This window comes from Lithobates pipiens, unplaced genomic scaffold, assembly GCF_037356315.1.
Source record: "Lithobates pipiens isolate NorthernLeopardFrog02 unplaced genomic scaffold, aLitPip1_a1.2 Scaffold_18, whole genome shotgun sequence".
Taxonomy (NCBI): Eukaryota; Metazoa; Chordata; class Amphibia; order Anura; family Ranidae; genus Lithobates; species Lithobates pipiens.
Window position 1 is genome coordinate 140552996 of NW_027507758.1, and position 19201 is coordinate 140572196.

Genomic DNA, 19201 nt, shown 5'->3' on the forward strand with positions numbered 1-19201 from the left:
AGTACACACCAGTATCCAGAAAGACCAGCCAGCAGTACCCCCCAGTACCCAGAAGCACTACCTACCAGTACCCAGAAGTACCACCCACCAGTACCCAAAGTACCCACTAGTACCCAGAAATACCAGCCAGTAGTACCCACCAGGACCCAGAAGAACCAACCACCAGTACCCAAAAGTACCCACCAGTACCCAGGAGTACCAGCCAGCAGTACCCAGAAGTACCAGCCACCAGTATCCACCAGTACCCAGAAATACCAGCCAGTAATACCCAGAAGTACCAGCTAGCAGTACCCACAAGCACCCAGAAGTACCAGCTAGCAGTACCCACCAGAACCCAGAAGTACCAGCCAGGAGTTGTCACCAGTATCCACCAGTACCAGCCAGTAGTACCCACCAGCACCAGCCAGAAGTACCCACCAATACCCAAAAGTACCCAGAAGTACCAGCCTGCAGTACCCAAAAGTACCCAGAAGTACCAACCAGCAGTACCCACCAGTACCCAAAAGTACCTAGAAGTACCAGCCAGCAGTACCCAGAAGTACCACCCACCAGTACCCAAAAGTACCACCCACCAGTACCCAAAAGTACCAGCCACCAGTACCCAGAAGTACCAGCCACCAGTCCCCAGAAGTACCACCCAGCAGTACCCACCAATACCCAGAAGTAGTAGGCAGAGGTACCCAGAAGTACCAGCCACCAGTACCCACCAGTGCCCAGAAATACCAGCCAGCAATACCCAGAAGTACCAGCTAGCAGTACCCACAAGCACTACCCAGCCTTACCAAAAAGTACCCACCAGTACCCAGAAGTACCAGCCAGCAGTACCCACCAGAACCCAAAAGTACCAGCCAGCAGTAGTCACCAGTATCCACCAGTACCAGCCAGCAGTACCCACCAGTACCAGCCAGCAGTACCCAGAAATACCAGCCAGCAGTACCAGCAAGCACCACCCACCAGTAACAGCCACCAGTACTCAGCAGTACCAGCCAGTAGTACCCAGCAGTACCCATAAGTACCAGCCAGCAGTACCCACAGTACCAGCCAACAGTACCCCCTAGTACCAGACAGCAGTACCCACCAGTACCAGCCAGCAGTGTCCACCAGTACCCAGCAGTACCACCCAGCAGTACCCACCAGTACCAGCCAGCAGTACCTGCCAGCAGGACCCACCAGCCGTACTCACCCTGAAGGACAACCGGCAGCTGCTACCAGCCATACCCACCTGGGAGACAGCAGTAGCCAGCAATACCTGCGGGAATCCTGAGGAAGTAGTTAAGATTAAGGTCAGTTAAGGTGCAGATAAACAGCAGTGCATCAGTGTGAAAGCAGCCTTAGGCTCCTTTCATACGATCACCTCTATAGAGCGGCAGATTTAAACTGACCTGCGTCCTTTTACACCTGCCTATCTCCAATCCGATCTGCTTAAAAAACAGAAGGGAGTCCGTCTCCTTCTGTCTGTGCGGATTGGAGGGCCCGTAGAGTAGAGTAGACTGTGTCCCTGTCTGCTCTGCATATGCAGTGTGGACACAGGCCTGTCACCTGCCCGCTCTGCTCATTGTAGCCCACGACCAGCTGCCAAGTCACTAAAGTGGACCTTGCTCTTCAAAAGGTTGAGCACCCCTGGTAAAAGTGTACCTAGAAGAATTGATGCTGGTTTAAAGCCAAAGGATAGTCACACCAAATATTGATTTGAATTGGATTTCTCCTCTCTTCATTTATTTTCCAGTTTGTTAATTGATTAAACAAAAATATTAACACTTCTATTTCTGAAAGCATTCTTATTTTACATCATTGTTTTTACACCTGCCTAAAACCTTTGCACATACTGTGTATATATTTTACACATTATAAAAAAGCTTTTTTCTTTTTTTTTTCTTTTTTTTTAAATGATCACATGACTTTTATTTTCAGCTTGCGGTAGATACTGAACCGGGCCGTGTCAGCAGGAGTCAGAGAAACAGCAGTACACTGATCTTCCCAATGAAGATATGTGCAGGGGGGGCTGTCAGCACAAGTCTGACCATTGGAGGACAGACAATCTGTGTTCCCACGTAGAATGCAAAGAAGAAATCTAGCCACACTGGGATGGAAAATCTGCAATGCTTGGGGGGGATGTCAGTTTGCAATGGGAAAGCAGAGGGACTAGCAGTATCACCAGATATAGCACACAAAGGAAGCGATGCAAAGAGAACAGGATATCTTTTTTTATATAAGTACATGGTACAGCAAACACATATCAGGAAATTGAAATGTTGTGGTAACATACACTTAAAGAGTGTCCACTGCAACACTAGTGTAAAGCCCCTTAGTTCTGCTATAACCACTTCAGACCCGGAAGATTTGGCTGCTCAATGACCAGAGCATTTTTTGCGATGCGTCACTGCGTCACTTTAACTGACAATTGCATTGTCGTGCGATGCTGTACACAAACAAAATTTTCCACAAATATAGCTTTCTTTTGGTGGTATTTGATCATCCCTGCAGTTTTTATTTTTTGCGCTATAAACAAAAAAAAAAGAGCAACAATTTTGAAAGAAACACAATATTTTGTATGTTTCGCTATAATAAATATCCCCAATTTTTTTTAAAAAAAAGGAATTTTTTTCTCAGTTTAGGCTGATATGTATTCTTCTACCTATTTTTACTAAATAAAAGTATATTGATTGGTTTGTACAAAAGTTATAGCGTCTACAAAATAGGGGATAGATTTATGGCATTTTTATTAATATTTTTTTTTTTACTAGTAATGGCGGTGATCTGCAATTTTTATCATGACCGCAACATTACGGCGGACACATCGGACACTTTTGACATATTTTTGGGTCGATTGACAATTATACAGCGATCAGTGCTATAAAAATGCACTGATTACTGTATAAAAATGCACTGATTACTGTATAAATGTCACTGGCAGGGAAGGGGTTAACACTAGGGGGCAATCAAGGGGTTAACTGTGTTCCCTGACTGTGCGTTCTAACTGTAGGTGGAGAGGACTGATTAGAGGTGATGACAGATCGTGGTTACAGTACAGCTACAACGGCTCGCAGGAACGTGCAGACCTGCCACAGTATAATGACTGCGGCTGGTCAGCAAGCGGTTAATGTATCATTAGTAAGAATCAAACTTCTATATTAAGTCTGAATCTGACTGGTGAATGTGAAGGTAACAAATAATAACAAATAATAAAACTTTAACTACTTCAGCTCTGGTAATGTTTAACCCCCTTTGTGACCAGGGCATTTTTTGCTATTCAGCACTGCACTACTTTAACTGGCAATTGCGCAGTCAATCTAAAAATGGTGGTACAGTATGTATACTAGAATTTTTTTTTATACTAGTAAAGGTGGTGATCAGCGACTTGTAGTGGGACAATGCAGTGCAGTAGGCAATTTGACACTAACTGACTCTGGATGGGAATGGACTAACTGCCATAGACATCACCAGTGACCCCAATACAGTGATCAGTGATAATACTTTACACTGTCACTGTACTAATGACACTGGCTGGGAATGGGTTAACATCTAGGGGCAATCAAAGGGTTAACTGTGTGCCTAAAATGTGTAATGTGTGATCATTTTACTAAGAGATGTGACTGTTTTATCTCCTTTGCAGGGAGAAAAAAACATCCACATCTCTACTCCAAATACAGAGCCCTGTGTTGTCAGTAAATACAAGGCTCTGGACTAAGCTGATGAGCAGGTCCCAGCCATAAATCACTGGAACTGCTAACCCGACATGTTGTAGCGAATGACAGCATAGGCGGGGTGGCAAAAAATGCCAGATCACGTACATGTATGTGATGTAGCACAGCAGGGTGCAAAACTTTGAAATGAAAAATGAACAGACCATATCCCTCTATTGTGTGTACTAGCCTCAATCTGAAGCACTGTGAGCAATTCCTGTCTCCCCTCTCATTTTTCTGCTATCTCAATGACTCACATCTGACAAGTCATGTTGACACCACAGAACCCCCCCCCCCCTCAGCACACAGAAGGTGATTGACAACCTCTGCTGTGCTGTGACCAATTCTGTTTTCTCTGCATGCATCTCAAGGTTTATTTATCAGCTGTGACTGGGGAGTACACTTAAAGTATTACTAAACCCAGGACCCTGCATTCACTATATCTGGTCTTCCACAGTACACAGAACATGGAAATGCTATTATTTTTGTAAATATAAACTGCTAAATAGATTTTTTCATCAGAAGTATATAGCAGTCTTGTGACTTCCATCAGTGTCTGGTTAAAGCTTGTAGGAGGAGTTTTCATTCTGCTCTGACTATCCTATTTGGTTGCAGGACCCCTGACCCTCTGTCTGGACAGTGCTGATTGGCCCTGTGCTGAACACATGAATTCTCCCAAGAAAAAAAAAACTCTCTAGAAATAAACAGCAAACTGAGCATGTGCAGCTTATCCCCTAGCCTCTGTTTTATCAGGAGATGGATTAGGGTCTGTGGAAGAAGGGGAGGATCAGAGAAGACCGGTCCAAGAGTTGGGGACCTCTGTGCTATTCAACATACGTGTGCAAGCTTTACGAAGTCATGCTGTCTTGACCTTCTGTTGGATTCTCCCTAGCATATAACAAACTAACACTATGGCCCATTTGAAGGGATGTGGGGAAATATCAATGCTAGGGTCTCGAAGGTATGTACTAGAGCAATAGAAAAGTGAAGATGTTACTCCTAACACCCAATCAGAGAGACACTAGAAATCTGGAATTGTGTTAATGACTATAGACAACTTATCTCACTACTAGAGGGTGCTACATATCCTTTATTTTTCATCCAGGTTTTATACATTACCTCCAGTAACCTCTTGTACTAAGAAATATAGACATGTGTTACTGCAACAGCCCGTATACTCCAGTTATTATTCTACTGATCTACTCCATGTCTAATTTCCTTGTAAATATGTATCACAAGGTCTTGTGGCTTTATTATGATTGTATGCAGCTGCAGCCTTTTATTGAACATTCTCAAGCTGAGTGCTGGATGAAAGGGGACAAATGTGCAGTGCCTAATACATTGGCCTGAAGACGTGCCCTGACACGAACCGCATTAGGGGGGGCTACGCACTGACATCACGCTGCTGCTTCGGGCCATCTTAGGCTGGCCATAGACAGTGTAAATTTATTTCCTGCAACCGAAGGAAAGAAATTTGCACAATTCCCCTATTAACATTGTCAGTGCTGACAGGGTAATCCCTTCTGCCGAGCAATTGTCTGTTCCCGGATGGGGGGTGGAGGCAGAAGGGGGAAGACGGTGATTATTGCTAGTGGCTACAGCAGTGATAATTGCAAGTGAATCCGGCAGGCTGGTTGTACCCAAGTTTAGCGATCGCTCAACTTGGTACATTCATCCTGCCTACACACGGCTCCAATCTTGGCCGGCTCCTGGCCTTAGTAAGTAGATTGTAAGATTGCTTTTACCTTATGTTTTGTTGGCCATTTGGATATACATTTTTTATGTGAATTTTACATTTTTAAATAAATGACTACACTATAGTAGTCGCCCTCCGGTGCGACTCCCTGTAGTGATCACTTTCCTTCCATATAGCCCTTGTGTGCATAGCAGAACGCCCTCCTTTGGTAGACATCTGTATCATCAGGCACCTGTGGAGTACTGGAGAAGCTGGATGGTTGTGTGTGAGAGGCTGGGAGGTCTTTTGTTATTGATGAGCTTTCTGCTGCTTATTTTTGGCAGCATAGGATCTGATGAATGTGGCAAGAGCAATGAGCACAAGTGGAGTGTTGTGGATAATGAATGAACAAATGAATGAATGACTTGTACAGCGCTACACCTGCGAACTGAATCGCCTCAAGGCGCTTGATCCGTCCTGTACTTTCCTGCTTCTTAGAAGAGGTGGGTCGTGAGTTTTTTTCTGAAGGCCCGATGGTCTTCTTCCATGCGGATGTTAGTGTGTAGAGCGTTCCATAGCCGTGGTCCTTGGACTGCGACTCTTTGTTCTCCCTTTGATTTGTAGCGGGATTTAAGGATGAGGAGGAGGTTTTGGTTAGTTGATCGGAGGCTGCGACTGGGTGTGTAGTGTTTTATTTTCTCGCATACGTATTGAGGAGCGTTTCCTTGTGTGCTTTTGGATAAAGGTGGAAGTCTTTTCTAGGCACCAGACTATATCATCCTATATGTACTCTTTTCTTTGGGACATTCTACTTTTCTTTATTATCATCGTTACCATTTTTTTTATTCTATAATATATTGTGATTCAGGCATATACATTCCTTTTGATTTTATCCTTTATGTATTAAGCGCTGCACATATATGTTTGCATCTTCATTGGGTTTCTGTACATAGACCTGCTGCTAACTGCCTTCGCACACTTTTAGCGCAGACTTCTTCGCTATTTGAATTACAAGGGGAGTCTGAGTTGTTCTTAGTGCTTGACCTATTGTTCTGGGCTACTGCGGTTCTGTGGTGAGTGGTTCCACCTTTGGGTCAGATGGAACCTACTGTCAGAAGTATATCCTTTATTTTAAAATATTTCTTGTATGGATTTTAAGGTCCACTAGTAATTGAAGATAGAGTGCAGTGGTTAAATTTAGACCTTTGCCTTTCAATCCTCCTTCCATCTACCACCCAGTTCTTCCTAAATGATGGAAATGTTTGTCATGATTGAAAGTTCACCTCATCACTTTTTATTTAGTCTGTACTGTTTGAATCTTTAGATCAGCCTTTCTGGACCCTTTTACCCCACAGAAACCCTTGACAACCCTTGCTAAAATAATTTATCAGGTGTCGGGGGAAGAAGGTCCCTTAGATTTGTGGTCAGGGGGAAGAAGGTCCCTTAGATTTGTGGTCAGGGGGAAGAAGGTCCATTAGATTTGTGGTCAGGGGGAAGAAGGTCCATTAGATTTGTGATCAGGGGGAAGAAGGTCCATTAGATTTGTGGTCAGGGGGAAGAAGTCACTTGTAGCCTCCCTGGTGGTATGATTATGTCTGATTTTTGAATCTCAAAGCGGCACATTGTTTTGCATGGAAATTCTGTGTTTTATATTGTAGGCCTGTAATTCTAGTGCTGTGTACACACGATCAAACAATCCGGTGGAAAAGTCCGGCAAACTCAAGTCCGCCGGACAATCCACCCATGTGTAGCCTCCCGCGGACTTTTTTTACCCAAAAGTCCGGCGGACTAAGAAAGTATTTTTGCACTCCAATATGTCCGCCGGACTCGCTTTTCGGCGGACAGTACAGCCGTGTGTGCTAGTCCGCCATACTTTTGAAATGAGCGGACTTTTCCCGCGCGGAGAAAAGTCCGCTCATTGTGAGCGCGTCTCCAGGTAGCCGGGGGCCAGCGAAGGAGGCGTCGCTGGCCCCATCACCTGGTATGGACTTAAAGGGGAACTCCTACGCCGACAAAATCGGCATGGGGGTCCCCCCTAGGTCCATATCAGACCCTTGTTCGAGCACGCTACCCGGCCGGTCATTAAAGGGGATGGGGACAAGCGAGCGCCCCCCCCCCCCCTCCTGAGACGTGCCAGGCCGCATGCCCTCAACATGGGGGGTGCATTGGCGAAGGGGGGGCCGCGCGGCCCCCCACCCCGAAGCACCTTGTCCCCATGTTGATGAGGACAAGGGCCTCTTCCCGACAACCCTGGCCATTGGTTGTCGGAGTCTGTGGGTGGGGGGCTTATCGGAATCCGGGAGCCCCCTTTAATAAGGGACCCCCGGATACCGGCCCCCCACCTTATGTGAATGAGTATGGGGTACAATGTACCCCTACCCATTCACCTGTAAAAAAAAGTTAAAAAAAACAACACACAAGGGTTAAAATAGTTAATTGCACAGCTCCGGAGGTGTTCTGTCCGTCTTCGGGGGTCTTCTCGCCGGACTCCTCCGCTATCTTCTGCTAGCTCTTTTGCTAGCGGAGGAGCCCAGCTTTCTTCTTCGCTGCCGCCCTCTTCTTCCGACTTCGGGGGTCTTGTCCCCCTCTTCGGTTCTTCTTGCCGGGCCACTGCGCCTTCTTCTAGCTCTTTTACATGTGGTGGCCCGGTCTTCTGTCGACGCTGTCGCCGTCTTCTGTTCTTCTGTTCTTCTCTTCTCTTCAGATGTTGCCTCATTGCTGCCTCCGCTCACAGTGTCAGGGACGCGGCGTGCGGCGACTTATATAGGGACATAACCGGATGATGTCCCCGCCCATTATGATGTCACAGTCCCAGAGGAGAAGATTACAGTGTACTGTATGTGTTTTTTTTGTACTTTTTAAATTTGCTGACAGGCTCCGCCCCCATGCACCGCAACGCTCGCAGGGAACGGAGCCCGGAACATAGAGCATCAGATGGAGGATCCAGCGGAGGACACAACAGGGGGTGTATCACAGGATCCTGGTGACAAGGTAAGTAGGCTGGACCAGGATTCTGCAATGCATTCTCGAGTGTGGTTCGGGGTTCCGCTAATGGTACTGAAATTTAACCCCAAGCCACACTCGGGAATACCGCCAGGAGGGTTAAAGATGGCTAAAAAATAACATGTCTTCCCAGTGGCACTGTTAAATGGCATTGGAGTCGAGATTATACAGACAGCATAAAATGGGAGGTCAATCAGCCATAACTCAAACCCCTAGCAACCTCTGTAGGAACTTTAAAGCGGAACTTCAGTAATTTTTTCATCTTTCCATCTGTTAAATCTTCTGCCCTTGTTGCTTTAACTTTGGATGGTAAAACATTATTTTTATGCCAGTAACTACCTTATACAGCCCACTTACTGTTTCTTGCCTGGTCATTAGTATAGGCTTATGACATCATGCACAGTTCTCTTTCTCTCACTCTTGTGAGAGTTTGCCAGTAAGGGAGGGGGGATGGATCATTCAAGTACAGAATCACAGTATATATATAAAATAATATGCAAAGTGGTTGAAGGGAAGCTTCAGAATGGCAAAGATGTTTTTATTACAAACTATGTGAGCAGACTTTAAGACTAAAGCGGAGTTCCGCGTTTTTTTTTTATGCCCTGTACACAAGGTTGGACTTTCCGACGTCAAAATCCGTCTGATTTTTTCTGACGGATTTTGGTCCAAACTTGTCTTGCATACACACGGTTGAACAAAGTTGTTGGAAAATCAGATCGTTCAGAACGAGGTGACGTACAACACGTACGATGGGACTATAAACAGGCCACTAGCCAATAGCTTTCGTCTCGTAATTTATTCTGAGCATGCGTGGCACTTTGTCTGTCGGAATTGTCTATACATGATCGGAATTTAAATGATCGGATTTTGTTGTCGGAAAATTTTAGATCCAGCTCTCAAACTTTGTGTGTCGGAAATTCTGATGGAAAACATCTGATGGAGCCCACACATGGTCGGATTTTCCGACAACACGATCCGATTGCATATTTTCCGTCGGAAAGTCCGACCGGGTGTACAGGGCATTAAAAGTCAGCAGCTACAAATACTTCAGCTGCTGACTTTTAAAATATGGACACTTACCTGTCCAGGACACCCGCAATGTCGGCACCTGATTCCCTACTGCGCGCTCCCACTGGTCCCTACTGTCTCCTGGGACCTGTAGAATACCTATATTAGATAGGTATCTGCCGCCCCCCCTTCCCCCTGAAAGGTGCCAAATGTGACACCGGAGTGGGGGAGGATTCCGAAAAGCAGAAGTTCCATTTTTGGGTGGAACTCCGCTTTAAGTTTCATGGAACCTTCAGGGTACCCTGGTTGAGAATAGCTGCTATAGATAGTTGGATACAGTTTGGTCATAAAGTATCTTTTGGCTTGAGTAGGTTATGAAACCTCATGATATGATCTATAGTCACCTTTTTATGTCTGTGAAGATCAATAATTTAAATGTTAGCCTAAATAGTTTTGTTTTTATGAAGTATTTATCATACATTAGCATTTTTACTCCAATTATAATACACCATTACAGGTCATGGAGGTTATATTGATACTGTATTTTTGCATTCCTGGAGATCTGCTATACACACTATACTCTGACTTGTGACCATCATATGCACCTGATGTGTTATACATATTGAGTAAAAAACGTTACTGTTAAATATGTAGAACCCCACAAAGAAATTAATACATTTCATACATATTGAAATAGTTTGAGACCGGGGATTCCATTTTTGTCATCTGTTGCCTGTAATTTTATCAGTATAGGGATCCACTCCAGTAATGAATATATATTGCAAAAAAGCTAACTCCAGGTAAGCGTGGACCCAAACTTAGCAAAAATGTTATTTTATTGTTATGACATCACAGTTCATCACTTATCATACACTATCAGAGTATACAGTCATGTGGGAAACTGTGTAAGCTCTTGTCCTAATGAATAACATTAAATGCTATGATAAATGACAGTGATAAATACATTTGTAAAATAATATATATTATAATGTTATATTGCTTTTTTTTAAATTTTACCAGTTAATCCAGTATCTGAACCTTTATTTAAAATAGTATCTTAAAGTGGTAGTATGGTCAATTTTTTAACTTTTACCTACAGGAAAGCCTATAATAAGGCTTACCTGTAGGTAAAAATAATATCTCCTAAACCTGTACGGTTTAGGAGATATTCCCCTCGGTATGCGCTGCTGACTGCAGCGGCGCATGCGCACAAGGGGGTTCTCGCCGTGAAAATCCGGCAGCGCTCGTGCGGCCGGACTGAAATCTCCCGCGCGCATGCGCGGGAGTGACGATATCGCGGCTCCGGCCACTCACAGCGCCGGAGCCGCGATACCCGGAAGAGACGCCGAGGGAGCATGTCGGCTCCCTCGGCGTGGATCGGGCCAGATGTCGGGGCCTCGTTCTAAGGTAAGTATTTCATAATGAGCTAGTATGCGGTGCATACTAGCTCATTATGCATTTTGCTTTGCAGGTTTAAAAAAATAAAATAAAAAATTGCGGGTTTACTACCGCTTTAACCCAAAAACCAAAATGTAATACCTTGCAGCTTACCAGTCCTTAGATGTTTTCTAGAACTCTATTTTTTTAGTATTGAATGTGCTAAATGTCTTCACATATGTATGCAAATTTGGCCTGGGACAATCCCGGTTCACATATATGCGATGCAGGAAGCAGCGCGATTCCAGTGCGGGTTCCCACATGTCACCTGCTGGCAGTTCACACTGACACCTGCGAACCTCTGCGAGTGTCAATGCAAAGTTATCGACAACCCCAGATCGGTTCGTAGATCGCAATGCGAACTACCGAATTGTGCAGGAATCAGATCGCATGGGTGTGAACACCTATGCGATCTGATTCCATCGCAGACCAAAAAAAGGGCCCTGCATCATTTTGGTGCGAATGTGATGCAAATTGGTGCGAATCACATGCGATGTCTAATATCGCACCAGTGCAAACCCAGCAGGAATGATTTGGCTTGTTCTGCCTCCTGCCTTTAAATAAACAGTAAACCACTTTTTTTTGTGTTTTCAAAGCACAGATGAATGTTCTCGCCATGCCCCACTACTTTATGCGTAAGTCCCATCCTTGTAAAATGGCAGTGCTTCCCCAAAGAACAGTTATATAATGCCCTTTTAAAGTCAATGGGGGTAATTTAGTATACTAAAGCCGCATACACACGGGCGGACTGTATGGCCTACTTAGTCCGTCATACAATCCGACGGACAGTCCGTCCTACTTTCGAATGAACGGACTTGACCACACACGGATAGCCAAACAGTCCGTCGAAAGCTTGCGCGATGACGTGTACAGCACGTACAACGGGACTATAAATAGGAAGTCGAATACACAGCAATGCAACCTTCCGCCGTGTAAATCCTTTCTGAGCATGCGCCATTCTTAGTCCGTCGAACTAGCCTACTGACGAGCGGATTGTCCGCTGAAACCAAAGTATGACGGACAGAATTTCGAAAAATCCGAAATACTTAGTACACCAGACTGCATGCTGAAAAAGTCAGCTGAAGCCCACACACGAGCGGACTGTCCGCTGAAATGTGTTTCGACGGACTAAGTAGGCCATACAGTCCGCCCGTGTGTACGCGGCTTTAGTCTCCCCACCCTAGCATTCTCCTCAGTCTTGACTGTCCTATCCTGGCTCCTCCAAGATCTTTGCTTTGCAGCTTGTTGGGGCCCACATGGTTTCTTCACCTAAAGTCTTCTGGCAGGGCTCTGTTTTTTCTCCAAGGACTCTCTGTGGACTAAAAGTAGAAATTTGGATTTAGGGTGATAACTTTTGTTGGTCAACAATAAAACCGTAGTGTAGGCTTTGGAGGCATGCTGCCCTCTTCTTCGGGAAATGTTGCCTAAACAAGAGTCCAGCGTGCCTCCATAGCTTGTACTGCTGTCTTTTTAGTTAGCCAATAAATGGTATCACTCTAAATTCAAAATTCTATTTTAAACTAAAATATGTAGACTGTATTAGTGGATTTGTCTTTTAGGGAGCAGTGTATTAAAAAGTATACAGTACATGACATTGGTACTTGTCTTCTACTTGTTACACAAAATTTGTTTCAAACATTATATAGCACAACGACGAATGTAAGGGAAACTTCTATTATATTGGAATCTTTATTCTTATTTCTTTTTTTTTTTTTTTTTGTATTATTCTCTGTTTTAAATCTATATTGCATGATATTAAAGCCAAAACCTGTGTTCTCCCCTATAGTGAATTGCCTAGACAAGCATGTCCATCAGTGTCCAGACAGAGTTGCATTAATCTGGGAAAAGGATGAACCAGGCACTGAAGTATACATCACATACAGGTAGGATATATGTGATCTATGAATACATACCTGTTTTTTTACAGATCTATGTGTGCCTAACTCTTAATGGATTTATAACTGTATTAAACCAAAAAGCAAACATTTACAGCATCATATTGCAGTTTACCAACTCGAAAAACCACGTACACACGACCAGACTTTCCAGCAGACTAGGTCCAATGGTCTTCCCAACGGACTTTTGGCTGAGTTCCTACGGACTTTCCAAACAAACGGACTTGGCCACACACGAATGGACTAAGTCCGTTCGAAAGTCTGTTTGTTTTGAACATGATGACGTAAACAGAACTAAATAAGGAAGTTCAATAACTAGTAGCCAATAGCATCCCTTGCGTCGTATTTGGTCCGTCGGACCAGCACACAGAGGAACGGTTTTCCCTATTTTAGTCTGTTGGAATTGAGTCCGTCGGATAGATTTGAAACATGTTCTATTTCTAGGTCCATCGGATTTATTTTTCGAAAAACGATCGGGCTAGCCCACACATGATCGGATTGTCCGATGGACTAATCCCTTCGGACCTAGTCTGCCGGAAAGTATGGTCGTGTGTACGAGACATTGGTTGTGATGGCTGCATTCATTTCCTTTTTTAGGCTTTCTTTACTTTATCTTTATCTGGTGAGCCTGCCAGTAGGCCTGTTGTTTTTCAAAAGAACAGGCTTTCCTCCAGATATATCAGCTTACAAAATGAGACAAACCATTTACCACTGACAGAGGTGCTTACAATGATCAGCTATTCGTTATTTATGTAAAACCTTTATCTCAAACTTAAAAAAAAAACTGTTGCTGTAAATGATTATAAATTCTGAGCTGGAGTTTAACTTTAGTTTGTAATGTACCTAAATCTGCTAGTACATGTAACCCCTTGGCGCTGGCTGTTGCCGACCCTTTGCTATGGTGTTTGCTATGCCAGGAGTCAGGGCTTATGGCCATGTGAGCACTGTAATTGACAGCAATCCAGAGTTTTCCGTGAGCCACTGGTCTATGTGTCGGGAGTGCTAAGGGAGCATGCTTTCTGCACAGCACGGTTGGCGCTATAGAAGGAAAATATGCAGCTGCTCGGTGCCAAGGCCCAGTTGCCGAGAGGCGTGCGCTTGGCGCCAAGAGGTTAACATTCCTCCCCCCCAGACTGTCAATGCTGCTGTCCCACGGTGTCCCTAGATCAGGACATTGCTCCAAACTGAACGAAAGAGCCAATAGGACACTGGTCAGGGAGGCTAACAAGAGGCCTACAGCAACTCTGAAGCAGTTGCAGGAATTTATGACAAAGAGTTGTCATTGTGTGAAAACAATACCACAAATTCTCCGCAAATGTGGCTTGTATGGAAGGATTGTAAGAAAAAAGGCACTCCTCAAGAAAGGCCACATGCAACTTTGCCAAAGCGCACCTTGAAGATTCCGAAGCCACATGAAAAAATGTGTTATGGTCAGATGAGACTAAAATTTATATGTTTGACCTCAACACCAAACTATATGTCTGGCAGAAATCCAATGCAGCTCACTATCCAAATAACACCATTACTACAGTAAAGCATGGAGGTGGTAATATCCTGTTATGGGGTGTTTCTCTCGAACTTGTCAGGTTAGAAGGAAAAAATGGATGGGGCAAAATACGGTAAATTTTGTAAGGGATATCTGCTGCCCTTGTCATGTTGGAAGGTTTACCTTCCAACATGACGATGTCCCAAACGAAACAGCAAACATGACAACACATTGGTTAAAAGAGAAAAAGGTGAATGTCCTTGCATGGCCTTGTCAGAGCCTGGCCTCAAATCCTATTGAAAATCTGTGGAATGACTTGAAGACTGCAGTCCACAAACGGTCAAATTTAACTGAACTTGAGCAGTTCTGCAAAGAAGAGTGCGCAAATATTGTAAAGTCTAAATGTGTAAAGTTAGTAGAGACAGATCCCAACAGACTAAAAAGGCTGTAATTTATGTAAATTGTGATTCAATAAAATATTGACACAGGGGGATGATCCTCAGTGATTCTGTTTTTTCTGACATGTTGGTGTTATATCTTGGCTGTTAAATAAATACAGCTGGATAAAACACAAACTGTGTCTGTCTTAATTTCAGGCTGCAAAGCAACAAAATCATTATTTTAAAGGGGGTGATTATTTGCTATACCCACTGCACAGAGGGCTGCAAGATGTTTGGTCAAATACAGGTACTTGCACTGTTTGTTTTAAAAAATATCACATGTAATGATGCATTAATGATTGTATAGCTGTATTCATGTGTTCCTTTTAAATTTGTCTAGAGCTATAATTTAAATCAGAGCTCTGCAAATCTCAAAGAGGTTCTTCAGTCCCCCCCCCCCCCCCCAAAAAAAATAAAAATAAAAATCAACAGCTTATCTGTCCAGGTATTCAGCAGTATGCTTACCAGTCTTGCGGTTCCTGGCATGCAAACTATGAGAAGCTGGCTGTGACTCCTTGCAGAGTCACAGCTATCTCCCCACAGTTCTACAGTTCAAGACAAGAGGTATAGGTGGACCCTGCTCATGGTCCCGCTGCCTCCTGGGACCTGTGATGTGTCCCGGGAGGCTGCAGGCAGAGAAGGGGGAACCAAATTTCCACTCGGATTGCCTTGAGAGCAGGCAGAAGTGGGAGCAGGTAACTGTCGAAAACCAGGAACCCACTCCCCCAAATAAAATGTTATTGATCAAAAGTTGAACGGCGGCAGGGGTTGTTGGGAGGAGACAGAAAAATAGAACTTCCCTTCAGGGATGAAGTTTTGCTTTAAGAACCAAATAAATAAAGCACATTTATCTGACTAAATGGTCCCCAGGTCTTCATGAAATTCTTCTCACTAATGAAAGCATGGTTGATGCCTGGGCCATACAATATGATCACCACAGCTTTACTAAGAGCTCAGAATCTCTATTACAAATCACTGGGGTATATTTACTAAAGTAATAGAGAATGTTAAATTATACAACTGTCTTCTGCCAAGTGCATAGCAGCCTTTAGAAAGAGTTTTTTTATTGCTTTTTATGCCTTTATGTCTGGGTGACAACTATACCTCTCATTCCTTGTATGGGGATTACAGGATCAGAAAGCAAAGTAAAAATGTTTTCAATGGGGGTCACAGACAGAGGTAAAAGCAGATGATTTTTTATTTTATTTTTTCCCAATTTATCCTATATTAAAAAATAAATTATTGGAATTCGGCTTAATAGGTTTTTAGTACATAATGTTCAAAGTAAACTCCTTCCGTGATATATTTGTTTGCTGCGTATACGGAAGATTCTCCTATTCTGTTTGCTGTTACTAGGAACATGACAGCTTTTTCTAGCTGCACAGTTTCCTTCCTGGCATTATTAGCAGATTGCTTCAAGCTGATAATGATTGATTCAGGTAGTTTTTCTCTCTATCAATGACTACGTGACATCAGCAGGGCTCCTACAAGGTGCCAACTGATTGTTTTAATAAGGACAAAATATTTGTGTAGGCTTTGGGACTGACTGATACGGAAAATTATGTGATAACCTCTGTTCTAGTCTTTTTTTTCACCTGTTCCAGAGCCTTTGTAAATCACGTGGATCCCTTACTAGTGAATATTGAGTTAACGTGGACACACCTTATGACTGCACAATTGTCCTATGACTGCCCATTTTTTTCATACTATCTACTAAGATGGTTTAGGGATAGTTTTTTTAATACGATCATGTTTAAGACTGGCCAGCCGCACAACCCTTGCTCAAAGGACTGCAAACATCTATTCAAAATGGTATCTTCAGGGACCAAATATGAATTTCTTTGATATAGTCAAAGTTTTTTTAATATAGTCATAGTTTTTGGATGCTGATCTGCCTTTGTGCATTTGAGGGATTTCAACCTTCCCCGCGCTGTATTTACCATTAAGCACTCATGGAACAGTACCTAGGACAGCAGGGTCAGAGCGGGGAGCACCAAGACTCAACATTAACAATTGAGATCATTTTCACTTTTTTAAGTTTTTCTCTTCTGGATAGCTCTGGACTTTAGTGGCTAAATTCGGCAAGAGAACTAACTAAAAGAGGGTTGCAAGAAGATACCAAGAAAAGACTGAATGCTGATAATAGTTTAGAAAATTTGAAACCCTTTCTCTTGTGTGGTGAGTAGGGCTGGGCGAACGGTTCGGGCCAAACTTTGGTTGTTCGGCCATTCGGCGAACAACGAACATTATGCGGTGTTCGTGCCAAATTCAAAACCCGTGGAACACCGTCAAAGTCTATGGGACACTAAAATGAAAAACCAAAAGTGCTAATTTTAAAGGCTTATATGCAAGTTATTGTTATAAAAAGTGTTTGGGGACCCGGCTCTGGTCCCAGGGGACATGTATCAATGCAATTTTTTTTTTTAAACCGCCATTTTTTTCAGGACCAGTGATTCTTTTTAATGCTCAAAGGGAAACAATAAAAATGAAATATTCCTTTAAATATCATGCCTGGGGGATGTCTATAGTATGCCTGTAAAGTGGCACATTTTTCCCATGTTTAGAACAGTACCGCAGCAAAATGACATTTCTAAATGAAAAATTTTCATTTTAAACTGATCGCGGCCGTAATGAATCGTCAGGTCTCAGCAATATAGATAAAACTCATTGAAAAAAACGGCATGGGTCCCCCCCAGTCCATTACCAGGCCCTTTGGGTCTGGTATGAATATTAAGGGGAACCCCGAACCAAATATTTTTTTAAAAATTGCGTGGGGGTCCCCCCAAAATCCATACCAGGCCCTTCGGGTCTGGTATGGCAATTAAGGGGAACCTTGTGCCAAATTTAAAAAAAATGGTCCAGGGGTCCCCCCAAAATCCATACCAGACCTGAAGGGCCTGGTATGGATTTTGGGGGGACCTCTGCGCATTTAAAAAAAAATTTATTTGGTTCGAGGTTCCCCTTAATATTCATTCCAGACCCAAAGGGCCTGGTAATGGACCAAGGGAACCCATGCCTTTTTTTAAATGAGTTTTATCTATATTGCCGAGACCCGACAATTCATTATAGCTGCGATCAGTTTTAAATGACAATTTTTCCTTTAGAAATGTTATTTTGCTGCGATATTGTTCTAAACATGGCAAAAATGCTCCACTTTACAGGCATATTATAAAAAAACCCCAGTCATGATATTTAAAGGAATATTTCATTTTTATTCTTTCGCTTTAAGCATTAAAAAAATCAATGCTCCTGAAAAATGTCAGTTTTTAAAAATCATTTTTGCATTGATACATGTCCCCTGGGGCAGGACCCAGATCCCCCAAACACTTTTTATGGCAATAACTTGCATATAAGCCTTTAACCCCCCTGACGGTATTCCCGAGTCTGGCTCGGGGTGGAATTTTCATACCAAAAGCGGTATCCCCGAGCCAGACTCGGGACTGCATCGCTGGATCCAGGAGGAGGTTTACTTACCTTCTCCCTCGGATCCAGCGTTGTCTCCCCGCTGTACGAGCGAGCCGTGTCTCGCTCGATGCATCACATCACCGATCTCCGTGCCCTGCGAGCGTTTCGATGCACGGGGACGGAGATCGGCGCCAAATTCAAAAAGTGAAACAAACAGTAAACATACAGTATAATGTAATCTTACAGATTACATTGCTGTATGTAAATATTTCACATCCCCTTTGTCCCTAGTGGTCTGTCCAGTGTCCTGCATGCAGTTTTATGTAATAAAAACTGTTCTTTATGCCTGGAAACTGGAGATTGTCCATAGCAACCAAAACTGTCCTTTTACATCAAAAATGGTTTTAGACCAGCTAGAAAACAGCGATAATAAATTAGAATCACTCGCAGAATTGAGCGATAGCGATTTGTGGGGAGATCCGTCATCAAATACTGAAAAGTAATGACAGTGACAATTCTGCAACTGAGCAAATTTCAGTGTTTTTGATGTGATTACATTATTGAATAATTTTTATTATTGTTATATTATTATTTGGTACAATTATTTATAATTATTTATTATATTATAATTTATGATTTCATTTTTCAAAATTTTATTATACCCGGGATGTCTGCTAGACTCTGGTTTGGACAGATTTAAGTGAGTTATTCCTAAGAATTGCAGGACTACAATATAAAACGCCAAATTTTCATGCAAAATAATTGTACCGCTTTTAGCACCTAAAATCCGAAATAATCGTACCGCCAGGGAGGTTAATATGAGCACTTTTGATTTTTCATGTTCGTGTCCCATAGACTTTAATGGTTTGTGTGTTCATCCGAATTTTTAGCCTGATCTGGTTCGAACCGAACCCAGGGGTGTTCGGCTCATCCTTAGTGGTGGGCTGTATTGTAGTTGGGCATATAAAGCAGACAGCATACTGCCCTCTACACAAAGTGTATTCTAGCAGTAGTCTTTACTAAAATATCACTTCCAAAAAAAGCTTGTACAAAACGTCATCATCATTTACGCCTGACTTGTGCCATGTGGTGTTATAATACACTTTTATTTTGACTCTGTTGCCCAACTGTGTTAACCTCCCTAGCGGTAATCCCGAGTCTGGCTCGGG

General features: G+C 43.2%; 1 protein-coding gene across 1 annotated transcript in view; it reads left to right on the top strand.

The window, feature by feature from the left end:
• ACSS1 (acyl-CoA synthetase short chain family member 1) overlaps positions 1-19201 on the top strand; it is a 200218-nt gene that overhangs the window by 30023 nt on the left and 150994 nt on the right. Inside the window, exon 2 of the mRNA XM_077486195.1 lies at positions 12593-12689. Coding sequence (XP_077342321.1) covers positions 12593-12689 — 97 coding nt within the window. The remainder of the gene's footprint in view (positions 1-12592; positions 12690-19201) is intronic.